Genomic DNA, 25,184 nt, shown 5'->3' with positions numbered 1-25,184 from the left:
CAAATTAAGGGAAGGGAAGAAGATTGAAGGTCGAGAAGGGAAGTAGATCGAGGGATGGGAAGGGAAAAACAGAAGAGGGAGGAGAAGGGAAGCAGAAGGAAGGGAAGGGGAGGGAAGGGAACGGGAAAGGGGAATATAGGGAAGGGAAGAAAATAAGAGGGAGGAGAAGGGAAGCAAAAGGAAGGGAAGGGGAGAAGAGAACGGGAGCTTTAGGGAAGGGACGGGAAGGGAGAGAAGGGAAGCAAAGGGAAGGGAAGAATAGAAGATTGAAGAGGAAGGGAAGGGCGAGGGGGAGGGAAGAGAATGGGAGCTCGCGGGAGTTGGTAACACTGGGAGGCGGAGGAAGACGCCAGGCCGAGGAGGGAGAAATTTAGGCCTATTTCAAGTATTTTCTCCCATTCGAGGCACTGAACGACTCCATCAGGTAATATTCTAATCCATGCATCTTTCAGGAAGGCTGGAGGAGGCGCTGGGAGATCAGTGAGGCTGAAGAGAGAGGAAGAGCCAAAAGTGGGTTTGCAGGGGCCAGAACGGGCTGATTCACCCCCTGCCGCCCCCTGCCACACCACCACCCAGGGGCCACTCCACACCTCTCTCCACCTCCCTGACAACCCTCTGGTCAACCCTCACTCTCCTTTGCAGTTTATATACGTCACATACTTTTTCGCCTCTCGAGTCTGACCCCCCCCTGCCACACCACACCTTTCACCTCCCTGTCACCCCATAGCCACTCCCCTGCCACACCACCACCCAGGGGCCACACCACATCTTTCTCCACCTCCCTGACAATCCTATGGTCAACCCTCACTCTCCTTTGCAGTCTATTTACGTCACATACTTTTTCGCCTCCTCGAGTCAGACCCCTCCCCCCCCCTCCCTGCCACACCACCACACCTTCCACCTCCCTGTTAACCTCTTAGCGTCAGACCCGTCAGTACAACCCTCTGGTCAACCCCACTCACTCTTCTCTCCCTTGCATGTACTATACACGTCACATACTTGATACTTGTCCATATCGCGTATTTCTCTCCTGGTTATACTGGTGTCACATCCTGCCTCACATACCATATCCTTGAAGTCTCCCCCCCTTCCCCTCCTCGGTTTTTTTACTCCCTCCTGGCATCATCGGTTAGTTATCCAGAATTATAACTCGCTCCAATGAGTCACATTTTCTGATAAGACTCAACTTTCCTGCCCAGTAAGATTTCTACAGCTATTTGATTGAGGATAGGTTACTGTTTTAGTGATATTGGGTTACTGTTTTATCAGCAGTTGGTTACTATCTTTCGTAAGTTATTATCCATTTGGTTAAGATGGGGTTCATTTAGTCTTGGGAAATAAATTTTAAGTGATGTTAGGATACTATAGTTTAGCAGCAGTTGGTTAATATCCTCTGTAGGTTATTATTTCAGTAGCAATAGGTTTATTGTTTGGTAAGTTAAGGTGGTGTTCTGTTGATAGAAGGGAACTAATTTTAGCAACATTGTTGCTATTTCAACAGCAAGATAATAACCTTAAAATGTCTCTTTCACTATAGGTGCCATGCATGAGGGTAACTGTTCACACATCGCAATGGGGTTACTTTCTTTACGCCAAGCTCTGGCTGGACTTATTGATACCAAAAGGCAGACTTTTTGCCTAAATGCCATCCTATTATGGTATGCTGGGCTATGGAAATAAATGGAACAAGTTCCGTGATAAGTCATTCTACAGACTGCCTGCCGGCTGTGGACAAGACTGGGTTTCAGAGCATTTGAGAAGAGTGCCCCACGGCTCTATAATGAGTTACCCGAGGATGTTAAGAACAGAGGCAATCTGGCAGCCTTCAAGAAAGCACTGAATACTCACTTATTCATTAAATCCTATGATGTTACAAACATAAGGATTGGGGAAAACTTTTGGTGCTAACATTATTGTTATAATGTTGAAGGTCCTGTGGAGTGCTGCTCTGGCAGCGGAGCAGGGCCTGAAATCTCATCAACGGTAAACAGTAAACGGTGAGATAGAGGGATTGAAAGGAGAGAAAATAACACGAGAATACTGAGGGCAGTGGCGGGCCAGCCACTAGACAGGTTGGCCGCCACTGCCCTCAGTATTCTCGTGTTATTTTCTCATATTCTCTCCTTTCAGTCTCTGTATCTTGTCCACAGCTGGTAGTCTGTAGAATGACTTATTGGGGAACTTGTTCCATTTATTTCCACACCACAGCATGCTTTAATAGGATGGCATTTAGGCCAAAAGTCTCTTTCGGTATTAACATGGTACCGTGGTGTGGTTTGTTGGTCCTCCAGCCAGAGCTTGTCCTTTTTTGATGAGTTTTGCACGGCACCGATAAAAAAAATTCAGATCTGATCAATAGGCATTGACTCTTTGCTTTTGTATCTTTCAGTGTTCCTGCAACCTGAAGTGAGAGGGAAAATGATGAGCTCTTAAAAGGGGAAGAAAGACGTGTCTGTACCGGCAGCCAGCAGTGAGTGACCTATAAAGACAAAAAAAAATTTTTAGTGTGTGTCCGTGTGTGTGTGTGTGTGTGTGTATGTGTGTGCGTGTGAGTTTTATTTATTATGCAAACTGCCTCTAAGGACTTACCTATCTTTCATGGTCCTGATTATATTTAGCCTCATGAGGAAAGAGGTCAAGTGTACTAACTACGGTACCTAGAATTCCCAATATTGCAAGGTCAATGATGGTGGTATTTGTTGCCTACATATATGCTTCCATTTTGAGGATTTTGGCTGCATTTTTCAACAAATTAGTCTCTTATTTTTCACGGTTGAGTATGTGAGCGTGAGTATGATTGAGTGCAGTGATGCAGATATGTACATGACTTGACTCAGCCAACTTTTCTCCAAGGGATCCCAGGCCCATAATTATAAGTAGTATCGGCCCCAGAGGGAGGGACTCCGGGTGCCTTCACTGGTGAGCTGAGGGATTGGGGCAGACTATGCTTGTCACTGCCAAGGCCTGGAACTCATCACATTTTGATATTCATGTCTTTTGGCCATTGATTACAACTGCTAATTGCTTATGATCTCAAGTGTAAGTGCTTTGGATATTACCATACCCAAAGGTAATATAAAGTAAGTGAAAGAGGTTGAGGACAGCACAATCCAACACAAATCACAGGGAATAAGTTATGCTGTAATTCAGGTTTTAACCAACAATAAATTTAACCTAATGGCAGTAGTGAGAGCTTCACTGTTTTCAAGGATCCAATAAGTCACACAAGCAGGAAGGTGATGATGGTATTACTGTTCAAGAGTTGACACTTTCCATCCATTTCACAGCTCCTTTTGGGATTTTTGCTTTTAACTCCAAAGAGAGCATTCTTTGTTGAAGCTCATGTCCCCTTAAGAATGGAAAAGACTGTAAGTAATAACTGGAAAGTCATGTGACCAATACTTGGTTGTGTTTTAGTAAGTCGGGTGTGTCGGGACTGATTGGGACTGTAAAGGTAAGGCTTTGTGAAGATCAGCTTATTGTGATACACAGTGTAAGGTTTTGTTAGGCAGACACTCAGGTGACTGATTAATTGACTTAGAAAACAGAAGCAGCAGTGCCACACTCACAAGTAGTAATTTTCTCGAGTGAAAAAGTTATTTCTTTACGAAACTTCATGTTTTGCGTTCCTAAACCACACGTCTCATTTTGTCAAGCTATTAGGTGGGTTAATATCACATAAGGACAACTTAGCATTTATCTATTCATTTGTATTTTGTTATCTATTGGGAAGGTGATCAATCACTAGTATGGAAGAGACTTGACTCCTGGTGTAGTGTTCTGATTGCCAGCACAAGCAGTAACCATTATAGTGTGAGAAGGAGTGTTGTGAATTGCTATTAAGGTCCTTTTGAGTAATCAACTATTTTATTCCCAGGAGGTTGCCAAGTGGTCAGCCATGCCCAATAGCCCATCCATGTATGGTATGGCTGTGCCCTCCTGTCCCCCCCTGGTCATGTGTTGCCCCCAAATAGGGGCAGCCCAACAACCTGGCAGGCAGCGGCCTAGGGAGGGGCTCATTGGGGTTACCTGATACATGGGCTGCTTCTTCCCAGCCGATCCCAAACATCACCTTCCTCTCACCACTTCTCTCAGGGAACTGTCCAGCTCTTGACCCGTGGCTCTTACCTCCAGCCACTGGAATCCTTCAGCTGCCGCTGACCCATTGCCTTCCTCTCCTTGTGAAGAAGGTTGCCAACAGGCAGTGCAGCAAGCCTCAGCCTTATGGCTGTGAGGTTACTGCCAGCACACACAAGGCTGAGTAAGGCACAGCGTGGGACCATCGTCATGTCTGTACACCTGACTTCTCGAGCACCCCCAACTGCTACCATCACATCCATCATCTGCATCAACACCGGCTGCATCAGTGAGGAAGCCTTGGTCATCTCACTCATTGACGAGTGTTCGCTCTGAACTGGCGGCAGTTTTGACTAGTGTGGGAGGCAGTGGCAACCTTCCCTCCTTCCTCCCAAAGCTCTGCTGTTGCCATTCGCTAACAGTGCGACATCACAACCAAACTCGTCAGACTGCCCACTCAGGAGCTGAGCTTTAATGCCTCACTTCTGACTGGACTGGTGAAGGGCAAACCAGCATTCTGCTCAGAATGGAAGCCGAGGCAGTGACTGGCAAGGGATGTGGTTCTGTCCACCCCAGCACCACCCAGCCAACAGCAGCACCCTTCGCCAGTGTGCTCTGGCTCCCCACCATGCCTAGCTCCTGCCCACACAGCTTTATTTTCGCCGGAGATTACGCCGCAGCACAAGCTGTGGCTCCTGCACCCCTGGAGATGGCTCCCTCACCTGCTATCCATTTCCAGCTCTTCATTAGCAGCTGGGGTGAGTCATGTGGGAGCTGGTGGGTGTGTGCAGGCTGCTGGGGGACTGTCAGCCTCATCCCTGGTGGACTAAGGAACCACCGTCCAGGTCTTGCCCTGCCCTCGCCTGTCTGGCCCACGGTGACCTCCGCATCTGAGCCCTCACGTCCTGCCTCATGCACTACACAGACAGAGCAACTGACTTGTGGCTGTCTGCTGGTCTTCATGTGTTCTCTCTTCTCTCAGCGGGGTTTTTCCTCCTCTAAATGGCCTAATGTTAGTCATCTATGGTGTAGATCATTTCCATAGATGTTTTTCACCTGTCATTAGGTCTTCAGTTGCAGTTGATTCGTATAATAGTACAGTAGCTGATTTATATTTTTGATACCTTTGGTAAAATTTTTGTCAATTAAGGGCAAATGAGCAGAAAGAGAGAGAGAAAGAGAGAGAGAGTTAAAGAGACAGACTTAAATTAGCTTCATCTTTGTCCTGTCCTCTGTTCACTGCAGACAATGATCAGATGTGAATGAGATTTCTTGTCTTGTGTTTTAGATACATTGTTTTAGCCGCAGAGTATAGCCCACAACTAGGCACCACAGCCCTCTCGTAAGGCACCACTACTGTGTGTGACAGCAGTGGTGGACTGCCATTCAATAGTGTCAATGCCTTTTATAATTTTTTTTCTTTTTTTCCATTAGCAGCAAGAAGTTATGATTTTCTGTTGAATTGTAGGTCTTCTTTCTATTCTTTCCATCACTAACAGTTGCTGAATATTAAGTTTACTTTATCACACTGCTGAGAACCTTGCAGCAACAGTAGCAGCAGCAGCAGCCAGAGCAGCAGTAGTAGCAGCAGCAGCAGTGGCAGCAGCAGCAGCAGCAGCAGCAGGAGCACCAAGGTTCAGGGGATGTGCTATGCGAGTGGTGTTGTGCATCGAGCATTTCGTGCAATTTGTCGTCCTCAATCAAGAAGAGGAATTTTGGCGGCGGAGTGCTCTCGGTTATTGTGAAGCAGTAAATAAAAATTTTGATGGGAAAAAGGAGCTTTGATAAGGTGTAATCATAATTTTTCTTTGAATTTTCCCTGAGTGTTGTGTGTGAAATGGTGGTGAGTGGTGGTGAGTCCAGCCTGGTGCCGGCTGGCAGGCAGCAACACGCTGCCTGGGTCACTGGCAAGTGTTGGCCGGGTGTCCAGGCAGCTCAGTGCTCTTTCTGATGCCCATGACAGGTGCCCCCCAAGAGTCTCTTCGAGTCCAGGGACAGGGACCACTTGCCAGGTGCCCCAGGTGGCCCCCAGGCACCCCTAGGGCAGAAGCTCACTCCTGTTCATCATCCATCGTTGTTTGCCACAGCAGTGGTCTCAGCACGTCTGGTGGCTTGGCCAGCCATCATCACCTTCCAAGTGTCTGGCTTGGGATGGCACTAGCCTGGCCTGGTGATAAGGAGTGAGGAGCAAGTCCTCAGTCACCTTCCTGGCCTACATGCTGCCACCCCTGCTGCCCACATCTTCACTGCACAACAACTACTGAGGACAGCATCCCCAGCACTGAAGAGTGCCACACACACAAGATCACATCAGGTAAGGTTGCAACAAGATATTGTTTGGTAAGGTTGCGTTGAGAAATATTTTACCATCATCGTTAATATCATGTAATATCATTATCATCACCAGCACCTCCTTTACCACAACTTTTCCCCCTGTATGAGTGGAGGATGGGAGGGGGATCAGGACAGACTTTGAGAAACAAAAAGACACTTTGGAGTAGAAAACAAAATGAAGTGAAAGTGTCACATTGCATTTCCAAACACTCAATAACATCCATTCAATGGCAGCATCTCATGGCTAGTCTAGTCATTAAATATTCTTCAATTCCATTCCTAATTTCAAACACATTTTTTCACCACTGTCTGCCACCCTCTAGGTCTAGGAATAATCTGTTGCTGCCTTCCAGGATGTCCAGCAGGTACAGCCGCCCCCACACCCCCCCGGGACCCCCGCCCAGCCAGGGGTCCCGGAAGTCATCAGGGCGAAAATTGTCAACTTCTTCATCTGTGACCTCCAAGGCTCCACCCTCAAGGTCATATGATCACCACTTTGACAAGCCATACAGCAAGTCCTCCTCTTCCTCCTACCCTCCCCCCAAAGCCTACTCCAATGACAAGTACAAAAGTGCCTCTTTACGCAAAGTGGGAAGTGACAAAGTGCCAAACAGCAGTGGCGGCAGTGGTGGGGGTAAATACTCCAGCAAGGGTGATGCCTACAGCAGTGAGAGTAGCAGCAGAGAGTACAAAGTCACCAGGGAGGTGAACTACCCAAGTGGGGACAGGTACGGCAGTAAGGAGCCCCACCACCCTCACCAATCACTGTACATGGGGTCCTCTTACCCTGGAGAGAAGACAAGGTACCCTGACAAATACCTGAGTGGCTCTCCTCCTCCTCCCGCCCCTTATGGAGACTCCAAGTACTCGAGCAAGAAGTATGCAGATGACTATGACCCCTACCCACCAGAGAAGTCCACCGGCAGGTACGCCTCAGCCTCCTCCTCCACACGGCATGAAGGGAGTGCCTACTACTCCTCAGGCTCTCTGGCTCCTTACAGCCCATACAACTCCTACAGTTCTTATGGGGCTTATGGGAGCACCTATGGAAGTAGAGGAGGCACGGGAGGCTACGGGGCTTCAGACAAGTTGGCCCCTCTGAGCTACGAATCTGACAAGCTGGCCTCAAGCAGCTACAGCAGTCTGGACAAGCTGAGCCAAGTGCCCCTCCACTCCAGGGACAAGTTATCATCAGGAGGCTACTCAGACACCAAGCTGGGTTCCAGGAGCAGACTGTACCCTGAAGATGATCGCCGACCCTACAGGGACTACACGCCTCCACCCACATGTTCCACCAGGTAGGGAAGGCAGTGTGGCAAGGTGTGGCTCGGGAGCAGCACCAGCCATTGCTTCACCAGAGGCTGACAATGACTATTAACTTGGGATATGAGTTAAGTTTTCTTTGATGTTTGCTGACTTCTTATACAACTCAGACTTACAAAGTAGGGTATGTTCACCAGTTTGTATGTACCATTGCAATTAGTACTTGTATTTGGGTGCACTGAATGTTTTTAATGAGTGAGAAATACATAAGGATGCTGAAGTTTTGGTTTATGCATTTGTTGCAGGTCCCCAGTGCGAGGGCTGTCCAGCAACTCCTACAGTAACTTTGGTCACTACTCCCCACCCTCGCGCTCACCTCAACGGCAGCTACTCAACAGGTGGGTGAGCAAGACTTCTCTACATGAAAAAGTCACCTCAAGATAACAGTAATAACATATACAAGCTTACCTTTGATTTGTAATTGCATTATCTTGTTTATTTTCTTTTAAGTAGAATTTTTTCACATAACCATAATTACTGATAACTTTACTGTCCATTAATGAAAAAATTAAGTAAGTATTTTGCAGAGAGTAGTAGGAAAACTTGTATAGTCTGGAGAGGCCAATTTTTAGAATGTGTAAGAAAGAGACGGGGAGACTGAAACTGCTCTACAGTCAGCAACAAGCTTTTCAAAGTACATTAGGCTATAGGTGCAGGCTTTGAGACCTTTCAGATATGTCCTTAGAGATAGTGTGGTGTACCGTATGGTTCACCACAGATCATATCATTGGATGTTCTCTTTAGTCCATAGACAACTGTTTTCTGTTTGCTTTGGAGAGAAGGGTAATTAGTGACACATTTCAGATATGTCATTGGGGACAGTGTTGTGTATGGTCCACCAGGCCATTACCCAAGAGACCTGCGTTCCTCCTCGCCCCGCGGCCGACCCCCATCTCCGCCATCCCCCCAGCCCCTCATGCCCCGGAGCTACTCAAGATATCCGGCCAGCCCCAGACGTAAGCATCACCATACCTTTCCTGGAGCCAGAGCAGACTATCTATTGCTGCCTGTCCATAGCCTAATGAGCTTATTGTCAACTCAAGGGAAAGGGATAAATGTTTAGACTATCACAATGAGATGGAAAAAACATCATCATGCCTTATACCAGGGGGGGGGCATGGTGTCTCACGGTTTGAAGCCATTAAACTGTCAGTCGGCCATATTGTTCAAGCCGGAGAGGAGTGGCCACATGGATGTACCTCCTTGAGCGGCCGGCCAGACCACGCAGGCTGGCAGTACATGCTTGCCACTTACAGTTTTCTAACTTGTATTTGTAAAGGAGACCGCACATCTCGGTGATGAATTGTCCTCACCGCATTTCTTAGCGATCATGAATACATTACCGCGCTTCTTGGATATCATGTACAGTACTTTCTTACCTGTTACAGTATATTTACAGTAATAAATTACAAAATTATTTTAATTTCATCCGCCTGCATGTTAAAGTGCTGGAAAACAGTAAGAAGAGAAAATAAAAACATTACGGTACTCCATGGATGCGGTACTCTAAGGGCAAGCGCCCTCCATGTTAGGCGCGCTCCACCCTCGTATTCGTACTTCACGGCTTGAACAATATGGCGGCCGATTTGACAGCTGAGACCACGAAAACTGGCTTCACTCACCAGTACAGCGTGCTCAGGGCTGTGGGCCTCTCCACCCTTAATACCTCCATGCCGTACACACTCCATACACAAACCAGTCATCCAAAGATATAAGTACAGGGATTTACAGTGATTGCCAGAAATTAGGATGTAGGATATGTTCATGCAGAAAACTAAATCAAGTCCTGGGTTATCAGGCAACAACCCTTCTCCCATTTCACAGCACTAATGGTGAACTTGAAGCTCAGCTGTGATGCCATCTCTCCACAGGTTACCCATCCACTAGCAGCAGGAGGAGTCCACCGGCGTCCTCCTCTCAGTACCGCTCACCCTCTCCTTCTGCCCGGAGGGTCGCCTCCCCCCATCGCCCCCCCTCCCCCCCGCCCAGACGTCCCCCCTCCCCCTGCAGCCCCCAGTTGAGGACCTCCTACAGGGGGAGCCAGGAGCACAGCTATGAGAGGGCCAGGTCCAAGGACAGGTTTGGAAGAGTTCTCTTGTTGATGATTAGGCATTCAGGACCACAAACATCATCATCATCATCATCATTATTATCATCATCATCAGTAGCAGTAACAGTTTCATCAGCAGCACCAGTAACAACAAAAACAAAAGCATGATTGGGGCAAGTATTGCTCACTCAGTCCACTCTTCACTCCTTAATTTGTCACCTAGATTGCTTTTAACACACCTTTCCTCTACTGCACTTTTTCATTTGTTATCTCTATGAAATTTTTGTAGCGTTGATTCACTTTGCCACTCTTAGTCTTTGCTTTACTCTTTTATTTTACATAACTTTTAGTTGAACTTGATTAAATTAGTGCCAAGATCACCTTATATGAGACCCCATGATGACTCCACTCCTAACTTTATTTTATCAATCGGGACTGCCCGGGTTCGATTCCCGAGCGGAGTGGAAAAATTTGGGTGGCTTTTCCGATACCCTACACCCCTGTCCACCCAGCAGTGAATGGGTACCAGGTATTAATTGGGGGTTGTGTCCCGTCTCCTGGGATCTGTTCCCTTCTATAATTCCTTCCTCTTCGTCTCTCTCCGGCATTTGACCACAGATGTTGCGCCGACTAAACAAAACTTTACAACTTTCAATCAGGACTGCTGCAACTATTGTCTTTACCTTGCATTCCTCTGTCTAACTCATTTAATTATTTTTTGTAAGCAATATGAAAGTGCTAGTTAGATTATTATTGCTCCTAAGTGAATATGCTTTTCCACACTGGCATAGCTGGATGTAAGGCTTCCGTACCTTGCCCCAGCAACTCTTTTTGTGTGACTATTAAAAACTCTGTAAGGATGAGGAGGGAACTAAAGTTTGGTTGCTGTCTTAGGTATGTCAGGAAAGCTAGTGCAGTGAGGAGCCCAGCACGAGATAGTCGGGGAGCCACCATCGGCCGAAGTGAACTCAACAGCAGGGGCGATCGCGACAAAAGAAAGGAACCAGAGCGTAGGTTGACTGGCTCACGAGAGAAGACCCACGATGGGGATCCAGCCAAGAGAGCCAGAGCAGGGGAACGCAATGCTGAGTACCATCACAGCACCTCCCGAGGCTGGAGCTCTAAAGACACAAGCACAGCTGCCACTAGCAATCACCTCTCCTCCAGCCACAAGGACAGGCGGCCCCGCTCTCCACCACCCGCTGCTAGGAGCAGCCTGAGGGGTGGGGACCTGCCCAGAGACAGGAGGAGAGAGGAGAGCAGGGAGAGGGATAAGAGCAGGAGAATAGAAGACCGACTGGGGCCTTCTCCGTCACAGACCACCCGCAGAAGTCCAGCCTTGAGGTCTCGGGCCCCTCGCAGGGCAGCCTCTCCAAGGGACAAGAGGAGCAGCAGGTAAGTAAGGTGCTGGTGGCCTTGGTAACAGACTTTTGGGAAGGATTCTGATTAACACTTCTTGATTGGATTGAGGAAAATTTTGCAAAAGTGATCTTTTTTATTTCCACCCTGTTTGTTAAAGGAAGTGAAGTCATCAGTATTTTTATTTCAATAGAATGTAATATATGTAGTGTATTCTCACTACAAATCAGCTATTGACAGTTTTGCACTTGAATCTGTTTATGATACCCTTCAGATTTAGCTTGTTTTTTGTTTGACATTGTTATATATACATATATATGTGTATCATTTTACAGACTAAACTTGGCTATGTAAAGTTTGCTGCCACTGTTTACATTACTTTAAAATCTATAAGTATCATTTGTAAATGTTTGTAATATAATAAATAGTGTGCCTGTTTTGGTACATTAGACTAATTTAGTAAGTCAAATTTACCTTACACACATTGATAGCAGCATGTAAGCTTTATCAATTTTAGCTCCTGAGTTGAATCTGGATCAGGATTTCAATAAGAATTTCAGCTAGATCCTTCCAAGTATAAAGTGATCTGTTTCAGGTTTGCCCCAATACAGCCACCAGACACAGTATACCAATAAATCATATAATTGTACTTGATAAATATGTGTAACCTTTGGGGTGAAAGTCAGTAATAATAGAAGGAATGAGGACCAGTAAGCAGTGACAATAAACTTGGACACATGTACACCATTTGCCACAAATTATCTGTAACCCCACCCAGTACAAAATATAAGGTTGAGGTTGAGGCAGTATCATGTAATCTTCAGCAGAGTGGTACATTGATTTGGATGACCATATTTTTTATCTGATTGAGAACCATAGTAGAGTGCATTGGGCAGCCTGATGCCATGGATCCACCAAGGCCAATCATGGACTGATGTCATGGTGGTAAACTCAATACAAGACGCAGATTCATGATCTCATCGACATGCAAGGGAACAAACCTAGTATACGTACGATAAACTAATGATATATGTATTGTTTATTTGGTGAGTGGAAAAACCTATAGAGCAAGACAGTAATGTACACCCATAAGTGCTTCAGAAACTATTAAAGTAAACAGGGGTGGTTGGTTATGGTGAAAAAATGTTCTGGAGTAGGGCAAATAAATGGCTGATGAAAGAGTGAATAATGAAGAAGTTGGAGGGGAAAACAATTTCTCAGGCAGTGTATATAGCATGGTTGTAGCAATTTGAAAGTCTGTGTTGATTTCAGATTATAGCATGCTGTGAGACTCAGACGCTGTGTATGCAGAAAAGGTTATGATATGTATATTTGTCTTTACTGGAAGATTGCTGGTGTGGCCATTGTCTTAAAAGAATTTACAGTATTAATATCCAAATACAGAAAAATGATAGCTCATGATACATTATGTTGGTGTGTTCTTCATTTCTTCATTTTTCCTCGTCCCCAGCAGGCGTCACCCAGATCTACGACTGTGGATCGAATCCCGCAAATCTGAGGGAGGGAAGCGACTTGGTTCTCCGAGCAGGTCTCGGCCGGTTACCAAGCGTGTGGCAAGGTCAAGTGAGAGGTCCACAGTTAGCAAGAGGACTCGCCTGGGGGACCCAAAGAAGAGGCTTGGTGGGTACAAGGCTCGTCGGAGAGCTCTGCCCATCAAGAGGAACAAGATATTGAAAAGTGAGTCAGTGAACCTATATGATTATGGTAAAACTTTGCATCTGCTATAAAAGGATTTTGATTGAGGAATGAAGGTATACACACACACACTCACACACACACACACACACACACAAACACACACACACACACACACACACACACACACACACACACACACACACACACCACTCCATGGCGCAACTGGTTAGAGCGCTGTGCTGCCAGGCTTCTTTCCGTTGACTAGGAGTGGTTACTGTCTCCCTTTGAGCAAGGGGGATCGGGTGTGTGGTGTGTGAGGTCCTGGCAGTACCCAGAGATTGATGATAAAGAGCACTTGCTCATGTCGGGAGGGTACCTGCTGCCGATTATGAGTCCAACACGTGATCAGGCCATGGTGAATTACACACACACACACACACACACACACACACATGCCGGGTAGCTCAGGGGTAGAGTGTCTGGCTCACAACCAGAAGGACCAGGGTTCAATTCCCCGGCTAGGTGAAGATAAGTTGGGTTTATCTTTCACATGTAGCCCCTGTTCACCTAGCAGTGAGTAGGTACGCGACATCAGGCAAGGAGTTGTGACCTCGTCGCGGTGTGTTGTGTGAGTGGTCTCAGTCCTACCCAAAGATCGGTACTACGAGTTCTGTGCTCTTCCGTAGGGGAACGGTTGGCTGTCTCGAGAGAGACCCGCAGCAGACCAAGAGGTGAGTTACACACACACACACACACACACACACACACACACACACACACACACACACACACACACACACACACACACACACACACACACACACAACTAATTCTTGGTCATCAGTGCGTCACTAGCAGACAAAAAACAATACTAACACAGAATGATCCTTTCAGAGTACCAGAGGTTAACAGCCAAGAGGGGAGCCAGGGTCGGAGGTAGCTCAAGTAAACTCAACAGCCAGAGCAGCCGAGAGAATGGTGGTACCCGAGGAGACAGGGGTGATGAGGGCAGCAAGGGGAGGGAGGATGGTGGCGGAGGCGGGGGGGAGGGATCGCGCCTTCCAGGAAGCACTGCCACCATCCGCCGTGTCATAAAAAAGCCCAAGGTGCTGAGTCTGGTAAACCGCATGGTGCTGAAGCCTCGAGTCATCAGGAAGCCAACCCAAAAACTGCTCAAGGACCCCAAGGAAGAAACAAAGAGCAAGGTAAGACTAAAGAACATGTACTGCAAGGGTCAGGGTGGTGGTATTTTGTTATATGATCAAATTCAAATTGAAGATTCTGCACGTCACCTTAACCCTTTCAGTACGGTGACGCCGATGTCGGCGTCACCGTATGGAAAGGGTTAATCCTCTTCTAAACCTCCTAATCCTCTTCCATTTCCTCTTAATTCTCTTTAAACCTCTTAAGAGGAAATGGAAGAGGATTAACCTTTTCAATATGGTGACGCCGACGTCAGCGTCACCGTACTGAAAGGGTTAAGAATTCTTTCTTCAGGTTTTATCCATTGATTAACTGCTATATCATGTCTCTTTACAAGGTTTTATCAAGCTGTCAAATTTAACTCTTTCTTCTTCTATGTATTTACAACTCTGGTGACACTGATGACTATGAAGTATTAAAGGAATGGTTATGAATGATACTAATGACTTTTTATCTTTCTTTTTTTACTTCTCCAATCAGGACAAAACACAGTCTGAGTCAAACCAGAAGGAGAGTAGCAGTAAGGCAGATGACAAGCAGACCACCTCATCCTCCACTGCAGGCACCACCACACACGCCACCACCAACGCCTCTTCCACCACGGCTGCCACCACCACCTCCACCTCATCCGCTGCTGCTGAGACAACCAAACGCTCCTCTTCTCGCTCCACCACCGCTCCCAGTAGCTCCACTACCACTACTGTCACCACCTCATCGTCCTAACACCCATGTTTGGAGTGGTGGGATATTTCTGGCAATAACTCTTTTGTGATACATCGCCAAGTCATCCTCTTCTGTTAAGGCTTTTCATTTTTGGGTTGTTTCCTTCTACTTTTATTGTGGCCTTGAGGTGAGATGTGGCTGTGTGATGGGATGTTGAAGGCCCAGGTTATGGTGGTGATGACTGGTGCAGGAAGGCAAGGCTAGTGATGGGAGATTCACTGCATGGAATGGAGTCAGTCATTGGTGCTTCTCAGCTCACGGTGATGGTCCTGTCAGGCATTGCCTCGGATGTGCTGTGCAGGGCATTTCCAGTCTTGTCATGACTCAAGTGTGCATCAGGAACTCAAGGAACATTAGAAATGAGTTTACCTCATTTCTTACACACACACACACACACACACACACACACACACACACACACACACACACACACACACACACTCACTCACTCACTCACTAACGACAATAGCTCTGTTAATTTAAAAATAGTTAACCCATTTTTTACATGTAATAAGAAAAACTTATTTTACTTAAATTCAGAACACTGCAGCCTATAGGCCAATGATGCCAAAAGTTATAGAGTATTCCTGTAACCTTACAGGATAAGGTGTGAGGTCATTTAGGCTGTGATCAGCAACTGCTGGATGCCTGTTAACTTTGCCATGGGGATGGCGGGGTGTGCCTTCAGTTCCCACTTAATTTGTGTATGTAAAGCTTATCTGCACTCCTCTTTACTAGACGCCTTTTGTTCAAAGGGTTACAGATGGAATTACACGAGGAGTTTAGTTTAACGAGTGAAGAGGAGCACTTGACAAGTCAAGAGAGACGAGTAAAAGAAAAAATGAGGGATATATATATATATATATATATATATATATATATATATATATATATATATATATATATAGATATATATATATATATATATATATATATATATATATATATATATATATATATATGATGCAAAGTGTGTTCTTGTGTCTCAGAAAGAAAAGCTCTGTAATTTCAGTTAGAAAGAGTCTACTTGGTGAATCATGTATAGAGAAATGAAACATGTATATTGATTTTTGTTAGAGTAAAGAGATGAACTATATCATGTTTTGGTAACCAGAGGCAGAGGACAAGGGGAGCCAGATTTAAGAAAAATTGATACTAAGTGAAAGGAAGAGAAAAGAGATAGACATTAGGAGAGAAAATAATGGTCTCTGTCCCATGGGCTAGTCAGGTGTGTATGGGAGGAGAAGGATGGGATTGGGAGGGGTTGTGGTGGGAGACTGAGAAAGGGAAAGCTGAAGTGATAAATATGGTTCCAACCCGGCCTGCGTGTCCATCTCACCACGGCCACGAGTGTACATGAGGACTTGAGCTCATTTGACCCTTTTCACATGATAGAGCTATGTGGCAGTCAAGCTGAGATGAGGTATGAGTGGGAGCATGAAAGTGGAAAAAAACAACTTCCACAGATGCTCTTGGTCTGCTTTCATAGTTTCATCTCGTCATTAAGTTCTTGAGTAGCTACCATGGATTGGAGTTGCACCAGACTTTGATGTCAATGAACCTTTTCAGGGATATTTATTAGAAGTGTTAGATAATATACAACATTTTGTCATGGTAGGTCAGGTCAAGCCCAATAATAACAACGCTGACCTATGTAGAAAGGGAAAGATATGGGATATGATGTCAGGAGAATCTCAAGGAAAAGTCATAGTAATTTTGGGCCTCCTGAGCAATCAAAAGAACAGAAAGAACAAAAGCGGAACCGAAAGAACAATAACAATAAAAGTTGCGATAAAAAATCGATAAAAAAGGAGAGAAAAAAATTAGCATCAGGATCAAAAGAAGACAAAACCAAATGAATGAGATCAAAATAAAAAAAATCGGTACCCGAGTAAAGGAAAACAAATTAAGTGACTGGTTTACAATGTACGTACGGTTGGCCAACAGCCATGGAATCCCAGGGAAGGAGAAAAAAAAATCAATTCCATAACTATGAATAGTAATCAACAGTTTTAATAATATCGTTATTGATGTGGGTACGACAGTTTTGGGTCTAAAAACTGAGAAATGCAATGCCACTGACGCCATTGGCTTATATGCTATATGAAATATACCTTACCGTTACACGTTATTAGAGCCAATGTCTCACACTATGCACCACAAAATCAGCCTCATAAATGAATACTGACATACTGAAGGGTAGCGCCGCGGCCATGTTGGCAACACTGACTTGTTTACAGAGACCACTGAGGAAGTATGGCGGCGGCGGGCTGAGACTGAGTAACTTTGGCTATTACGCGGCTTTCCAACCACCCAGAGGAGCTTGCCTGTACACCTGATGAGGGAATTAACACCCGGATCTTTCTCTACCAATAGCTCGGTCAGTGCACGCTAGATTATTTGTATTTTTCCTTCTGAGCTTCGTCCCTCCCACTTTCTCCCTTCCTCCCTTAATAATTCTTTGGTTTTATTTGATTTTGCCCTTGTGCTACGGGTTTTAGGTCTTTATTCTGGCGTCTTATTGTGAGGTTTCATTTTTGTTCTTTGAGGTTATATTTTTATTCGGACGTATTACTCTGATGTTTTATTGAGGTTTTATTTGTATCCAGACGTTTTATATTGAAGTTTTATTTGTATTCTGACGTTTAATATTGAGGATTTATTTGTATCCTGACGTTTTATATTGAGGATTTATTTGTATCCTGACGTTTTATATTGAGGATTTATTTGTATCTTGACGCTTTACATTGAGGTTTTATTTGCATTCTGACGGGTTATTCTGACGTTTCATTTTTATTCTGATGTGGTTTTCTGGTTTGTAAAAGATGTAAGTAAATAATGTAGGAAGGGTTTAGATAGTTAAGGGGTGTGCTTCTTGCGGGGGAATCTAACTAATTACGTCTTGCCAATTAGCTCCGCGGGTTTCCTAATGCCTTAACTAGATCCTGTTGGCCGCCTCCATTGTTATCTGTGGTGTGTGTTTGTCATGTCTATTTCTCAAAGAGTTCACTGAAGGAGCACTCTTGTCATGATCTGGTAGCTAACTTGTTCCTGTCATTAGTAACTTGATGGGTAAATGAGTTCTTTGTTTGGGTTTTGTTGCACCATCTTATGAGTGCCCCCTCCTAAGGTTTGTGGTGGGAAATCTAAAGAAATTGTTTGTATTTATGTTTTCCAATCCTTGAATAATTTTGTATACCATAATCATGTCTCCTTGCCTTCTGTCCTCCAGCCTTGACAAGTAGAGTCTCTAGTTGTTCATTACAGCTGAGGTGCCTGATGGATAAAGAAATTGTTTGTATTTATGTTTTCCAAGCTTAGAATAATTTTGTACACCTTGATCATGTCTCCTCGCCTTCTGTCCTCCAGCTTTGGCAAGTAGTCTCTTTAGTTGTTCCTCACAGCTGATGGAAGTTTCAGCCTTGTTGTTCTCCTCCACTTATTTTGATTTTGTTTATGACCCTTCTTAGCTGAGACCAGACCTAGACTGTGTACTCTTTCTTATTGGTATTATCGTTTTCCCTTCTCTAATGACATTATTTGAGTAGGCAGATTTAAAGATTGGATAAGAGATACATTGGATGGTAAGTGTGTAGTTTAACTCTGCAACCTTGAAATACCATACGTATTCATATATATGCTTTCATATTATACTTAAGGGGTAAGAATAATACATGCCCTTTATATATAATTTGATGGTGCTCATGGTTAGAAAATTTACGTAAATTAACCAAACCTAACATAGTCGTTGCATTGGAGATAGTCGAAGCAGCAGCTGTGGCCTGGGGTGCAGCAGTTTGGTTTGGCTATGTTATGTTAGGTTAAAGTAAATGTTTGTTAGACATCCAAAATTTATTTTAGTACATTCAGTAACCTAGATATAAAACAACATTCACAAAAAAATATAGTACATTCAGTAACCTAGGTACTGGTATGAGCCCAGAAATAATTACTGATTTATAAGAACCAAAATCCCACCTACAGCAGTGTCAGTCATGGTGGCCTGTTGGTAACCGTGGCCACGCGCGGAACAACATTCTGTATTATAATAATTGAGTTACATTCAATTTGCGAGCGGTATCATACACACCAGACGCTGCAGAATAGTGGTGAGTAATCAGAGTAGGGCTCAGAATATTTGCATCTTTTGAGTGACCTGTATGGAAAGAATAACAGTTAACTTTAAGCCATGCTCGCCTTCATATTATGGTTAAAGAATATGTAGTTTTCCCTTCCAACCATAATATGAAAGTGTTCATGGTATTTTGAGGTGGTGAAATAATCCTGGTTGATTTCTAGCAATGTTCACCTTATTATTATAGCTAAAGGGCATGTAGCTTTGCCTTCCAACCAGAATATGAAGATATTAATGGTATATTGAGGTGGTGGAGCTAAACTACACATTTACTTTAAGGGTAGTAAGTGCCTCAAATATTATCCCAGTATATTTAAAGAAACATAAGATTTCCAAAGCTTGTATCAAGAAACATTAGGGATAAAAGTAAATAATTCAATTTTAACTAACATTATTTTTCTGGTCAACAGGTTCCAGTGATGCCTCGTGAACTGTTATCTTAATGGAAGGGTTTGCACATCAGCCAAAATCTGAGGGATGTGTTAATTTAATTTCCATGTAATGAAAGTTTACTGCACTAAAAAAAAAAAAAAAAAAAAAAAAAAAAAAAAAAAAAAATTTAGTTCTGTACTATGATGAGTGTGGTGAACTGTGCAAATTTTCAATCCCTAAACATTCAGACACAGACCAGATTTTGCCTTTTATGCAGGTTCTGCCTAAAGAGAGAATGAGATGTTATAACTGTGATCAAGAGTAAATGACAAGAAAATGGAGGATGTAGCAATCCCAGAATTTTCCAAGTAGAAGTTGAATTTCACATGTAGTGTTTTTAATTGCAGTGTGTGGAAGCTGTTCCTCACAGCCTCACAACCTTGGTCAAGACTTGAGCCATGTTGTACACAAAGTAAACAGTAGCACCATTTTGTTCTAGCTGTTGGTCACTAACCCTCAGTTCTCACCACCACTTAGTAGATAACCACTACCAGCAATGCCTTGCTGTTAATGCTCTTCTCTTACCTATCATTTGTAATATACAGTATGTGGATAACCTAGCGCTTCTTTTAGTAGCTGCTGGAGTTCTGGTAACCAGCTGGGGAAGGTTTTCTTGCACTGCATGTGTGTCATGTTTCAGGAAAACAGCAACAGTTAAGTGCTGCACACAAGCAACTCACGTGAGCCTCAGTGTACATCCCACAGACCACAGACACCCGCTAACATCTGTGAAAGAAGCACAGTGTTCTCTTAGAAATGTTCAAATTTACATACTTACAAATAATACAGGATTAAGGGAATGTATATATTGACCAAATATTTCATGCTAGAACTTGTAAACAACACTTCATAGTCTTTAAAAAAAATAAGCCATCTTGTGGGAGCAGGCTTTTGTTCTGCATGCTAATTTATTAAAGGCAGACTGTATTTTTTCAGTGCTTTGCCCTTGAAGAATCAGACTCCATTAGAAAATAGAATATGAATCTAGATTGCTATCCAAAGCCCTTATGCTAGAGTTAGCCAGCATCTTCATTTTTTCATCCCATTTGCTGGTAAACTCTGGAACAGCATTCCTTTGTCTGTATTTCTTCCTGCTTACAACTTGAACTCTTTGAAGAGAGGAGTATAAAGACACCTCTCCATCTGAAATTGACCCTCTCTTCTGGCCACTTAATTATATTTACTTTTACAGGAACAGCAATTAGTGGCTTTTTATTTATTTATTTTATTTTTTATTTTTTTTACCATGAGCTGCTTCCTTTTCTGTAAACAACAACAACAACAAAAACAAAGGGATTACTACACATGTAGTGACACAATTGCACTTGTTATGTACATGATGCTGAGAATAGTAGTACCTGCTTATTAGTATTCATCTGCCGTCAAATTCATCTTTTTTGCTGATTAAATAGATGCGTGCTGTGAAATCCACATGATTCAAAGTTGTGTATATTGCTCACATATCTGATTAGCCATCCATGGTGGGCTGGTGAATAAACATGCCTCAGAAGTAAATGTCATACACTGAAGGGCACCACAATGAGCCCCTGAGTGTTGGAGCATAAACATGGGAGGGACTTAGAACCAGTGGAGGAAGGCCGTGGCTCTGATCACTGTGCACATGCTCGCCTGGGCTTTCTTGACAACATAAGAGGGAAACCAGTGTGCAGTTTTATTCAATTCATATAATTTAGAAAGAGGCATATATTCCTTGATTAGAGATTCTTATAAATTTAAACTTTCAATATTTTGATATTCTAACATCTTTGCCAAGTAAATGCTAACTTGTTTAGTCCATTGTTAAATATGTAGAGAAAATGAATTTTGACTGCATTTGAATGGGGGATGTCTAGAAAACTTATATTCTTTTTTTGATTGTTGTAGATATGTTTCATTTGTTGCTTGAATATATTAATAGTATTTTGTAATTGAGTTGAAATATCTGCCTGGAGTCTCAAATACTTTAATGATCTTTGAGATCACAAATGGGCATTTCAAGTGAATGGCATGACTATTAGAAACCATAACAAGCATGTGGGCTACATAGTTCTTTTCGTATATAGATTTAGAATGTTCATGACAGTTTCAGATAATTTCCAATATTTTTCATGAAAATTGATTTGCTTTTGAAAATTATATTTGTTATACACAGCTTTAAGCTGAAGTGAAACTTTTCGTAGTCTTGCAATTCAGTATTATGCCCCAAGTTTAAAGCTCCCCCTCACATTGACAGCCCCTTAAGTTTTACAGTATCAGAAATTGTTGCAACCTTAAACTGTTTAGCCAGCAAGTCCTGATGGCTGCCTTTCTCTCCCCTCCAGTATGGAAGGTATGACAGAAAACATGATAAACCTTCGAGTAGGACAGACGGGCGTCGGCCGCGTGACCGCCAGCGACGATGGTGTGGTGGTGGCCGGGGAGACCTCCATCGGGGGGCCACCTTCCCCCACGGGCCTGCGCTACACCTCCGACAAGCACCCCAAGCTGGCCCTGGCAAACATCAACATGCTGCAGAAGCGCCGGGAGCTGTGTGACGTGGTGCTCATTGTGGGGGGCAGAAAAATATTTGCACACAGGTCAGTTTTTTAATTTTTTATTTAGTGTTAAGGAGACAGACTTCACTGCTTGAATACAGAAAATACCTTCAGTAATGCTGGTTTTATAAAGAAAATAGACATTAAAAATGACAGTCAAATTTTTTTCTATAAAGTATGAGAGCAGGTGTGTGATTCATTAATTAATAGTGAAATATGGGAGCTTTTGCTCTTCATCTATCAATCTTCTTGCCCCTCAGACTCCCTTACAGGTGTGAGTGTGGCAGGAATAGCCTTTATATTTAGAACAGATATGTGTGGATTGATCTTATAGCTGAATAGAGGCATCTTTTGGCCTTGAGAATACAAGTATAGATATGTGGATTGATCTCATAGCTGAATAGAAGTGTCTTTTTGGCCTTGGCAGTAAGAAGAGCAGAGATGTGTGTGTGGATTGGTTGCCCATTGAATGAAGGGATCTTTTTGGCAGAGTGATCCTGTCAGCATGCAGCCCATATTTCCATGCCATGTTCACCTCGGAGCTGTTGGAAGCCCGGCAGACAGAGGTGCCCATACGGGACATTGATGAGCATGCTGTGGATCTCCTTGTAAACTTCTGCTACACCTCGGAGATCACCATCGAGGAGTCCAATGTGCAGACTCTCCTTCCTGCCGGTGAGTTTCTAGCCTATGGCCTTGTTATACTGGAAAGCGCTCTTCAGAGACTATTGTTGGGGCTACTGCTGGTTTACTTCACAAAGAGATAACTAAATGCCTGGCAGTGGAAGGTATACTGTTGTACCTTAACATCCTTGGAGTCAGGTAACAGAGACACCTGTATGTGTCAAAAATTTGTTAATATCTGCTGTCCCCTTTAACCTCTAGAGGCCAGGTGACGTACTGGTGTACCGCTGGCCTCACCTAATAAAATGCAGGACTGAGATGAAGCTATATTTGATAACAGAGAATTACTATTTTTGCTTATTTTTCATTGTATTTTGAGCACTATAGCCTTTATCACTATGAGGAAAACATGGAAAGTATTTCCCACATGATAAGCCCCAATATCCTCTTGGATGGCTCAGTTTCCTGTTAGACAGCTTAGTTTGCTTTCAGATGCTGCAGTGTATAAACCAGAGTTGGCAATGATTAAATCAAATTGATTTAATCAAATGAATAAATCATTGATTTTTTTACAAAAAAAAATCAAGATTTTTTAGATTTTTTTTACTAAAAGTATTCCATAAGTTAAATGATGTGCTCCAAAAGATGGTAAAGTAAAACAACCTATTCATGTGCAATGCTTCATTTATTCTATTCAAGGTATATATAAAAAAAGAAAAAAAAAGAATCCTACATTATTATAAATTTATGAGTAGGAACTGACAGCTGAGATGAATTAATCTTTGAAATATGTTTGAGTAGTAAAGTAGGCCATTCTGGAGAAGAGATATCATATCTATGTTACCTAATCTATGTATCAATGTAATACAAATGTCAAATACTTATGTAAATTAAGGAGATAGAATTTGTTTAAGATGTGTGATTCCTGATTCCTGAATTTAAGTAGCAGAAAATATTTGAAGGATTCTTTAAACTTTTTTCAACAAAATGTAATCTTTATTGAGTGAGTTTTTACACATGCATTAATCTTCAATTTAGTACCTTAGTTTACTGTACCTAACTATGGAGTTCACCAAGTTCACCAGAGGCTCTCTGTGATGACCCTAGGTTATGTTTTTTGTAAATGAAAACCAATTTTGCAGCTTTTTCTATCCCTAACCTATTTCTAAGCTTAGAATGAGCAAGACCAAATGAAGAAAAAATCCTCTCCACTCCAGAACTTTAAGCTGTTGTTGTAAATAATTTCCTAACCAAATCAGAAAAATCCTTTTTGTCTCCAACAAGCTTGCCCAAAGAAAGCCACCATGCAAGTGGTCCAGCATTAAGGGGGGCGGCTACGGGGGGTCCTCCTGCGCATATGGTTCGTCCAATAGCTTTAAAGTCTTAGTATGTTATTTGTAGGTGTAAAGGTATGATATTTTATGAATTTCATTAAATTCGGGTGAAGTTTAGGAGAGACTCAAACAAAGTTTCTTTTTCTTTTTTTTGTTTCACAGACCTTATTTTTCTGTTAATCTCTTTGAAAAAAATGTCAGAAACTTTGGTATCTACATTTCCCAGCTAGAATTTTTTTTTTGTCTTTGAAAAAATAAAATTACAATTTTTTGTCACTTATAATTTTTTCCACTCTGTGTCCCGTTTTCTTTTGACATTTTTTGAAATTCTATAGCGGGCAAAAATTGTCCTTTAGTTGTAGTTTTAAATGATACCTAACAAAAGTTGGTCAGACGTTTTACCGATTTTGTGAAATTTTTTGGTGTAAAAAACTACTTTTCGAGATATATTGGGTCCTAAAGATTTTTTTTCCATTTCTCCCTGTCTTGCCATTTGTATTTATCTGATTGGCATAAAATTTTCACATATTATTGTGTGTACCTTGTTGACTTACTGGAGAATGATAAGGAATCTGGTCCCCCTTTATAAAAAAGTTTTAATCAAAGGTGAGGGTGTCAGAAGGTCAAGGTGTTCCTGCATGACCGTACTGGGCAATTCTGTCTCTCGAACAGTGTTTGTAGCTTTTTCTGGTTGCCTTGTGCTTGTAAAATCATTTATAAGGACATTTTTTTGGTTAGAGTGGAGGGAAAATTGCAACACACCTCGCTCGTTTGTGTCGCACGAGGCACTGCAGTGCTGAGTGGCTCGCCGCTTCCTTCCTTCTCCCCGCCCAGCGGGCTGCGCGGAATATGAGGATCACAAGTGGCAAAATTTACTGAGAAAAAAATATTCTAATGCAATTTTGCGTATATACAAGCATTGAATGATACTGCATATGTTGACTCGTGTGTCTGGCTATGACGCAACAGTGCGGGACATGTAAAAATGGTCTCCAGCGGGGAGGGGTTTTAATTTTACGAAAACAAACTCCACCACACGGCAATTTACCCTTTCAAGGGCCTTTTGAGCTAAAAATCTCTGCTTGTCTGATTTTAAATTTATTCCTCGAAAAATACCCCGTAGCCGCCCCCCTTAAGTGAATAGGCAGAAAACATGTATGGTTGAAATGGAGGAAGTTCTGCCTTATATGTCATTATAAGAGATAGTTCTGAAGGGCAGTTTTCATTGATCCAATTCAGGAGGAGGTAGGAAGACACCTACCGAACGGGCGTGAGCTACTCCCGGTGAGGATATATGGGAAGCGAGGAGGGTGCTGAAGCCCTTCAAAGACCCTTCCCATGTCCTCACTAACCGTTTCCCTTTTGTCTCATCAACACCAGAGGGCAGTTCAGCATGC

General features: G+C 43.2%; 2 protein-coding genes across 8 annotated transcripts in view; both read left to right on the top strand.

Moving 5' to 3' along the window:
• The first annotated feature begins 276 nt into the window (after positions 1-276).
• Positions 277-15,185, top strand: LOC126999825 (serine/arginine repetitive matrix protein 2-like). Of its 5 annotated transcripts, XM_050862850.1 has the most exons (12): positions 278-424; positions 2,390-2,470; positions 3,878-4,835; positions 6,041-6,391; positions 6,765-7,709; positions 7,980-8,072; positions 8,539-8,690; positions 9,606-9,813; positions 10,679-11,179; positions 12,615-12,841; positions 13,697-14,007; positions 14,486-15,185. In XM_050862850.1, the coding sequence occupies exons 5-12, from the start codon at positions 6,766-6,768 to the stop codon at positions 14,726-14,728; spliced, it is 2,679 nt and encodes an 892-aa protein (XP_050718807.1). In that variant the 5' UTR covers positions 278-424; positions 2,390-2,470; positions 3,878-4,835; positions 6,041-6,391; position 6,765; the 3' UTR covers positions 14,729-15,185. The 5 variants fall into 5 exon arrangements, with proteins under 5 accessions (XP_050718832.1, XP_050718807.1, XP_050718817.1 ...); XM_050862875.1 differs by having other exon boundaries at positions 277-424; positions 3,878-6,391; positions 12,618-12,841; XM_050862860.1 differs by lacking the exon at positions 3,878-4,835.
• Positions 15,186-16,946: 1,761 nt separating this feature from the next.
• Positions 16,947-25,184, top strand: part of LOC126999842 (kelch-like protein diablo) — a 29,711-nt gene continuing 21,473 nt past the window's right edge. The window contains exons 1-4 of one of the 3 annotated variants that reach the window (XM_050862890.1): positions 16,949-17,108; positions 19,643-19,707; positions 21,617-21,871; positions 22,320-22,504. In XM_050862890.1, coding sequence (XP_050718847.1) covers positions 19,694-19,707; positions 21,617-21,871; positions 22,320-22,504 — 454 coding nt within the window. In that variant the 5' untranslated portion in view covers positions 16,949-17,108; positions 19,643-19,693. Of the gene's footprint in view, positions 17,109-19,642; positions 19,708-21,616; positions 21,872-22,256; positions 22,505-25,184 lie in introns of those variants that run through there. The other 2 variants (XM_050862898.1, XM_050862908.1) reach the window with 2 other exon arrangements.

Source organism: Eriocheir sinensis, chromosome 2, assembly GCF_024679095.1.
Source record: "Eriocheir sinensis breed Jianghai 21 chromosome 2, ASM2467909v1, whole genome shotgun sequence".
Classification (NCBI taxonomy): domain Eukaryota; kingdom Metazoa; phylum Arthropoda; class Malacostraca; order Decapoda; family Varunidae; genus Eriocheir; species Eriocheir sinensis.
The sequence above is the reverse complement of the archived record's forward strand: the minus strand, read 5'-3'. Positions and strand labels throughout refer to the sequence as shown.

Excerpts from the sequence above, each read along its gene's own strand:
- LOC126999825 (XM_050862860.1), top strand. The coding sequence starts at position 6,766 with ATGTCCAGCAGGTACAGCCGCCCCCACACCCCCCCGGGACCCCCGCCC. Across the intron at positions 7,710-7,979 it reads CCACCCACATGTTCCACCAG|GTCCCCAGTGCGAGGGCTGT; the intron begins GTAGGGAAGGCA and ends CATTTGTTGCAG. Across the intron at positions 11,180-12,614 it reads AGGGACAAGAGGAGCAGCAG|CAGGCGTCACCCAGATCTAC; the intron begins GTAAGTAAGGTG and ends CCTCGTCCCCAG.